Below are 8516 nucleotides of genomic sequence, written 5' to 3'. Positions count from 1 at the left end.
ATTTTGTATCACCTTTTTTGACTTCAACTTTACAAGTGGTCTCCTGGATTTTTTGTTGATTTGGATACGGACGAGAGGGATGATAGAGTGTCAAGCTATGGCTTCATTAGATGGAAACCTACAACACCTTCTGCTTGTGGACATGTAAGGAACTGTTAGAATGTCATATTTGATTCAGACAGCTAATATGTATAATTTTTAACATTTAGTCACCACTACAAAATCACTAGGTAACTGCTAAAGTATGATAAGGTCGTCTGACTGCTGTTTGTTATTAGTTTGATTAATGGTTTAATAATGTGTGTATTGATTACTGACGCTGGCTGATCACGCTAATTATCATCTTATATTGTTGTCAGTTTCTAATGGCAGTATGCTCGAAACTCTAAACACCCAACACTCTTAGGGCATGTTTTTAATCTACTATCCTAATTAAACGTGATATGGTTGTTTAATGGTGTGGTGTGTTCCTTGTGAAAGATCTTGTAGCGTGTACCCATATGCTGCTGATCAGTCATGTAGTATGAAAGCCACAACAAATCCAAGTATAGGGGTAATGTGGCACCATCTAGTTGATCTAGATGGTAGTAGTGTGGCAGAATTCTGGATTACTTGCAGAAGTTAAAGAGCTGACATACAGTACGCATGTTACTGTAGTCTACGCAAGACAAGACAAAGGCATATATATATGCATCTTTAGCTCAACAGTTATACTAAAATATCCAATATGATGATTTCACATGCCTTGAGATGAGGTTGACAGCTCCACTGGCTGTGCGGGGAGGAAAGAATTCCAGGGAGAACCAGCGGTCTCCGGACTCCATCCTCTTCCGCATCTTGTCCCGCAGCCTGTCCGACCTGTCTGCATCGAGCACCGGCGTGGAACACCGGGAGCTGTCCTTGGAGCTCTCCCCGCCGCTGTTGCTGGCCCCGCTGGAGTCGCTCTTGCTTGACTGCCAACTACCATCCCCTCGCTGAACCTGGTTCACCATGATGGCAAATTATACTGGGAGAAGAAAAGACACAAAAACAACTCAAATAATTTGAGATATTTAGCTATACCTTGACAGCACGGGACAAACGTCATACCAAACCCAATTCAACATTATTTGCCATTCATTGTTGATTATGTTTTTTGATAATGTATCTCATAGCATGAATAAATATTACAATAAATAATATAAATACTGCAGAATAAGGGCCACGTTCAAATTAAAGATACATTTTTAAAGTCCTGCTTGCCAACAGGGAACCCACACCTTATACTATGTGATCCCTTTACAGCAAGGATCTACTAACTATAAAGAAACCGGCTGGTTTGTGGTAGCTGTTAGTGATAACGTTGATAAGTGCCAAACACAGAGCGACAGAAGCCGCTCCACTTTATACTCAGTATATCACTCACACGCGCGCACATGCACGTGAAAAGTATGGTAGTAGCAAACAGTTATTTAGAGTCTAACGTTACTAGTTTTGTTGGCTGAGCACAGCATGCTACGTGACTCACGAGCGATGTTAGCTAATTGGCTATAACATTGAGAGAATACAGAAATAACTCAGACTCACAACAAGCTTGTCACTAAACCCAGGTACGTTCTCTTACTGCCGGAAATGAACGCAAACGTTTCTCCCCCCTCCCTCAGGTTGTCTTTGTGTTGCCAGACTGTCTTCTATCCAAGACAGAACATTAGCTGCTACAATGCGTGACACGCAGCCGGAGAGTCCATCAGACGGCGATATTTCCTTTCCAGGATGGCGATGTCATTTCCCTCCGTACTCTGCATTTGATTGGTTTACCCTGACCAATCTAACTCCTCACGCCTAACCCTAAACAAACAAAACCAATGAACGTAACGAGTACTAGCCAATAAGAGGCAGAGTAGAGCAGGTCATGACTTCACCCAGAGAATGCCCTTGGGAAAAAAATGATTAGCCATCGGGCGCAGTGTGGAGTCTAGGCTGCATTTGTTTCATTAGATATATATAGACCATATATTGTAAATGGGGAAAACATGTCGTTTATACACAACAGCAACGGGTGTGTCGCTACCAATGGTCGCTACTCGTGAGGGTTCGTGAAGTCGTTGTATAGACGATTTTCATATAATTTTTTAGGAACCTGATCCTGGCTCGAAGATTCTAATAAACTTTTCACACTCAAGCACACAATACATTTGAGTGAATGTATTATATGGTTGTTAATTTAGTTAAATGTAGTTGGAATTAAATACATATACGTTATAATCTCTTTATAACATATGTTAATAATAATAAAACAATAATTAACTGAATGTTGAAAGTGATTAGTTGTTCGGGGCACCAAATCAACATTTAGTTGGTTAATATTCGACTCCCCGCATGTAAATAATCGAGAATGCACTAATTTAAAAATATTGTGCATAAATTATACGCAGTTTTGACAATGTGGAACAACTTTCCGCCAATGGCGTTACATGACACCGCCATGCTGCATTTAATTGTCATTGGAAACATGAAAACTTTTTAAAGATAGCGACAATGCTATAAACATTGAATTTTAAAATCCAGTTTTAGGACACAGCTGAGTGTGTGTGACAGCGTGGACCTCTTATTTTTGGTAAAACATGCTATTCGATGCAGCACCTACTAAATGTGTTTTTAAGGTTTCTCAAGCGATTTGGATATTTTTCAAGCTTGGTTTCACCATAGACCGTGAATACAGCATGACACAACAGAGAAGATGGCGTGTTGTGGAAACTGTTTTTGTTGCCAATGTTGCTGCAGAGAAGGGGACACGCGGACACCCGAAGAACTGGTAAAGAAAGATAAAAGAACCCGGCCAACGCGGGATCTTGCTTATTTTATAATCACATACTTTTCCTCCGAATGTCCCCTGAGCTCCCCTCAGTGCCATTCTGGCTTGCTTGCTCCCCCACCCTGCTTCTCAGTGACTGTGTTCAGTTGTCTTACAAGCAAGCAAGCCAGAATGACCTTAAATCATTTCACAATGGATAACCGACAGCTAGGCTGAAACAGACAATATTCGTTCTTAAGGTGTAATTTTCCTCAGGGGTATATTGCTTTGTTGATTTTCCTTGTTCTTATGGCGACAAAGCTCTTCGACCAAGCTCCATTTATAAATGTCGCAATTTAGGGGTTCCTTTCTTTTTAATAAAGCTACATAACTCCCATAACACACTTTAGGCGTTATATGGCTTAACAGAATCCCTTCTTCAATTCGGCATGTTACATGGCAATCAGCATTGCACTAACAACTGTTACGTTCGTTTAAAGTACCCCGTTAAACCAACAGTCATTTGCATCCAGCCCTGTTTAAGTTTTGTTAGTGTTTGGCGGTATGACCAAAAACGTATTATTTGTTTTTGCATGACTGGTCTCAAGTTTCTAAAGGGTTATTCTACTGTTAGGAGTACATAGAAAATAAAAACATTTTTGGGTAATCATTGTGGAGAGTGGGGTAAGATGAGCCACTTTTTACTTATGTTGTCTTGGAGGTAAGGAAAAATGACACAGAAATAGAATGAAAACATATACCTTTATTTCAGGATGTCTCCTATCAAATGAAATTATCAGAATGCATTTCTGACAAAGCTGCCCAAAATAATGACTTCTCAAAAAAAAGTGCTCCTGTGGCTCAACTTGCCCCAGGTTAGGGGTAAGTTGAACCAAGTCAGTGGGTAAGTTGAGACATCTGGGGGTAAACTGACCATCTGAGTTTTAAAATGTAAACCTGAGCATATTGTGCTAACAAACAGTTTTAACAGTTTTGAACTTGTGAGAACAAACCACCAGTTAGTTTCAAAACCATTTAACCATTTAATCAAAACAACTATTCAATATTCCAACTGTCAAGGTTGCAGGGGAATATGAACTGTTGCTCCCTCCTTGCAGTTCCTCCAGCCTTTTGAGGTTGAGGTAGCTTCTTCAGCACATCACTCCGTGGGAAAGATGCTTCATCCTTTTCCTTGAATGCAAAGGTGGGTTTCTTACTGCCAGTGATCCCTCGGATTCTTCTGAGAAATCTGGCACTCACTTCGTTGCCCGCAAGGCTGTCAACCAAGCCAATGTAATGGTTGCTCCTGCATTTGTGGATGCAAATTTTACGGATGACAAAGTCCCGACTTACAGATCTGAGACATCTGGTTCAGCTTCTTTGCTTCGCTGGAGCTGCTCATTGCTCAGAAGTGTCATCAATGGGAATGGCAACTCAGACGCTTATCACTGCTTTTTCGCTCTGAGTTTGTTCTCTTCAGCTTTCCTTGCTCTTTGATGTTTTTCTGTTTTGCGCTTTCTGTTTACTTTTCCTCTCTTCATGGGACGTTCGATTTGCCTGTTTTCAGGTGTATCAGGTCCAGGGATTCTTGCCTCTCACCGCTTTCGGTTTGTTTGTTTCCTGGGGCTCCTGATTTTTGGGTAAGGTAGAATCTCAGTAGGAGCACCCAGGTATCCAGCATGGTTGGGTGTGAATTTGTGTCGCTTAGGTGAGCACTATGCATGTGCAGGCCTGGTGAAGGTAGCTCAGCAGAAGAAACCACTGGTGCATCCTGCAAGCGCAGGGCTGCTGCCCAGGTTGGGCCTGTCTAGCACCATGATGGCTCAACTCTGCATGGAGGAGCATCTCTGTTGTTAAGGGAAAATCCATGGTGGATCTGCAATCCAGAGGAGATATTCCGTGGTGTCATTGCTTGACATGAAAAGGGGGGGGGGCCATTTTTTTTCATTCACACATCCAGGGATGTGGTATAATGCTTGCTGTTCTTGACCCTTGGGTTGGATCTCATCCAACCATCAAGAGCTCTGTTGTAATAGGTCTTAAATGGACCATAACACTCTTGTCTAGAGGCTGCAAGCGATGGGATGTGTGGGTGGAATGTTCAGGAATAAACATACCATTTGTTTTTAGCATGTCCAAAAGCTTCAGTGAAATGTGGGCTCATGTTATCCAAAGGATTAGCAGCAGTGGCAGATCAGAGGAGCACTTGGTTGCTGAACCAGATGTTCAAGCAACTCAACGAAGGTTCTTCAATTCGATCCAGCCTGATCTGGTAAGACGGTACCCAGAATTGATCCTGGAGGCTGCTCTGTAATGAAGCTGGCTCTTGCTGATATCTAACCCTTGGGAAGGATACAACATGGGAAGGACCATGCATTAGCAGTCGCATCTGACTGCACAGACCCAGTCCACAGTCTCTCTTTCAGCAGACTGTGATGGCGCCCATTGCTTCTTTCCTTTTCTGCACTGACTTGGTGTCTGTACTGTTGTTACCCTTTTTCATCAACATTAATAAGTCATGTTTGGAGGGAATTTATGCCTGTAAAAGAAGAAAAGGAGCAAATGATGATGATCAGAATAGTTAAACCTTAAAGTATGCAAAAAATATTAGCAATGTCAATCATTAAATATACATGGGTCAATTATGCTTGGTAAGTGTCAGTTTGTTGTTTAATTACGCTTAACTGTTGTATGTAGTTGTCATAAATAGTTTATTTAATGTTTTCAAATATATGAATTGCTGTTAACCTGTTCCATCACGGTTGCCAGTTGGTCAAAGAACTCACAACTGTAGTTTCTATTTGTAGCTGTAGCCCTTCCAAAGATGTTCAGGCATACGGGCAGGAGAGCATGGGTGGCGTGCATAAGAAATTCATTGAACATCTTTACCTAAATAAAAGTAATGGTACTGTATTGAACACACAAAATTAAATTGAGTCTATGCCAACCTTACTGAGTCATGTTATTTCTTGCCCATCCTACCGGCTAAAAACTTTCTCTCTCCAGTTGCTGGGGGTGGATATAGTTCTTTCTGCAATTCCAATGCCAGTTCACGGAATTTCTTTGGAGTTAGGCCATGGAGACTGCTCTGCGAGGTTCTGATATGGTTTGCTAGCTCCTTCTCCACCTCCTTCTGAAACTCTCTTTGCTTCTGCTTGTCCCACCATACCCTACTGTTTTTACTTCTTTGCCTCCCTTTTTTTCTGTACCTTCTCAATGTTGACCTGTCAATATTTCTCTCTTTTTGCACTGATCTGGATGACTTTCCATCCTTTGAGCATCATTGGCTGCTTCTCCATCTCTTTCAAGTGTTGAGCGCCAGCTGTTTGCCTCTTGTAGGTTCTCGCATGATACCTTTTCCTACATATGAAAACACACAAAACCAGTATAATTCAACTGAAATACCATTTAACGTCAGAGACTTAACTGAATTTCAGTGCCTCATGGTGGGGTAAGTTGAACCATTGGCTCAATTTACCCCATAGCCTTTGGCTCACTTTGCCCCATAGCCACCATTTTGGAAAAAACGGGCTAGCTTAGAAATTCAGGCTAATCTTTAGTGAAGTGATTCCCATGATTTTATACGTTAGCAAATCACCAACATGTATAATATATAATTTTAGACCTGGAGAAATTTGCTTTGACATAACAGTCATTTTACCTCATATGCAGAAAATTTACTTTGACAAGCAAAAAACAGTTTTTGTGTAAAAAATACTTACCACTTCTCCCATGTGCTTCTTTGCATCACAGCAAGATGGAAATGATGGGTGCTTCCTGAATTTATGGTCACATGACAAAACATGTGCACGGTTACCTAGATACAAGGGGTGGGTCAACTTACCCACTGGCTCATCTTACCTCACTCTCCTCCTGAAAAGTAGCCTTACTTTTTATACCTACGCTAGACTGGAAAATAGCGATATTTAGCCCCTTTTCGGCCAGTAGTAGACACAAGCTTTTTGGCAAATTTACACCCCTGCTAGCGTCTAAAGCCCACTAGCTAACCATGGCTACGAATGTTAATCCCAGTGAGGTCGGAAAAAGCCTGAAGCTTTGTCCCTGCGGCAATAAAATATCTAGCTGGGACACTCATCCTGTGTGTGAGGCATGTCTGGGCTTACCCCGTGCCCAGGCTGCCCTAACCCACACAATGAGTATATCCACTGCGCTGCCTTCCCCCGTAAGCTACTTCCCCGCCGGCTAGCCCGCCAGGTTAGCCTGTTGGGTGGAGACCTGCTAATGTGTGAAGCAGCAGCAGCAGCGCCGCTAGAAGAAGTGGACCTCTCCTAGGGCTTGGCCGTGACACCTGGATCGAGCTGGGCGGATACAGACCCTCAGCTCCTGGCCCCCACTTTCCCATATCAAGAGACAGACAAGGGATGCGAGGGCTATGCCACTGCTCATGTCATCCTGGCAGGAGATATGGACGATTGTTGCGAGGAGTCAGCGGACTCTGAGCTGCTGTTGTCAGAAGACGAAGATGGCGAGTCCATCTTCCCGGCCAACCCTTGCGAGGGTCTCTTGAGAGCCATTCTGGATCTCCGTGCTCTAAACCGCCATTTAATAGAATACAAATTCAAGTTGTTAACACACGCTTCTCTGCTGCGGTTCATGCGTGCAGGGGGCTGGTTCACATCAATCGACCTGAGTGATGCTTATTTCCACATTCCCATTTGTCCCCTACAAAGGAAGTATCTGATATTCGCTTTCCAGGGGATAGCCTACGAGTATGTGGTTCTGCCATTCGGTCTATCATTGAGCCCAAGGGTGTTTATAAAATGCATTGAGGCAACAATAGCTCCGCTCAGGTGTATCAGAGTCGCCACATACATCGACGACTGGCTAGTGGCAGCCTTTTCCCGCCAGGAGGTGGCTGGCCACACGAAAGCTCTCAGGCGTCACATGGTGAATCTGGGGTGCCACTCACAATTGAGAACAGTGAATGGGAGATGGGACCTTCACATGCATTCTACCCACATAAATTGTCTGGAACTGCTTGCTGTTCACTTAGCCCTGAAACACTTCCTCCCTTGGTTGAGGGGTCACCATGTTTTGAGGAGGACGGACAATTCCACTGTGGTGGCGTACATCAACAGGTCCCCCAAGTTACACACACTGGCACACAGACTGATAGTTTGGAGCAGTGTACACCTGCAGTCTCTAAGAGCTACTCATGTACCAGGCATTCTGAATTACGGGGCAGATCTGTTATCCAGGGGAAACCCACTGTATGCAGACTGGATGCTTCATCAGTGGTGAAACAGCTTTGGTCGCGGTTTGGTCAGGCAACTGTGGACGTTTACGTGACAGTGAAGAATGCTCAGTACCTCCTGTTCTTTTCTCTACACGATCAGAGGGCTCCACTGGGGGTGGATGCACTGGCACACAAGTGGTCGAAGACTCTCCTGTATGCGTTTCCCCTAGTAGCTCTCATTCTGCCAAATCTGGCCAGAGTGAGGGAAGGAGGTGTGCATGATCCTGATAGCTTCACGTTGGCCAGGGAAGCACTGGCTAGCGGAGATCTTTCAACGTCTGTTCGGCCCACTGTAGCAGGCAAGGGGGGAAATATTCCACCCCCACCCAGAAAGGCTAGCTCTATTGGCTTGGCCCATGAGTGGTTCAACTTGAATACAGTTGGACTCCCTCATAGTGTTATTGACACTATTCAGTGCGCCAGAGCCTCTTCAACTAGGACGTTATATGAGCATAAGTGGCGTGTGTTTGAGAGCTGGTGCTCAGA

The 8516-nt window shown here is 43.6% G+C and overlaps 1 protein-coding gene across 1 annotated transcript in view; it reads right to left on the bottom strand.

Moving 5' to 3' along the window:
• Window positions 1-1762, bottom strand: part of mthfr (methylenetetrahydrofolate reductase (NAD(P)H)) — a gene marked incomplete at its 3' end in the record, with an annotated part of 3385 nt that extends 1623 nt beyond the window's left edge. The window contains 2 exon segments of the mRNA XM_035656420.1: window positions 745-1006; window positions 1604-1762. Of these exon segments, the coding sequence (XP_035512313.1) occupies window positions 745-992 (248 nt within the window).
• Window positions 1763-8516: the final 6754 nt, after the last annotated feature.

Source organism: Morone saxatilis, unplaced genomic scaffold, assembly GCF_004916995.1.
Source record: "Morone saxatilis isolate NCDOM2014 unplaced genomic scaffold, NCSU_SB_2.0 Contig15, whole genome shotgun sequence".
NCBI lineage: Eukaryota > Metazoa > Chordata > Actinopteri > Moronidae > Morone > Morone saxatilis.
This window is presented reverse-complemented; position numbering and strand designations above follow the sequence as displayed.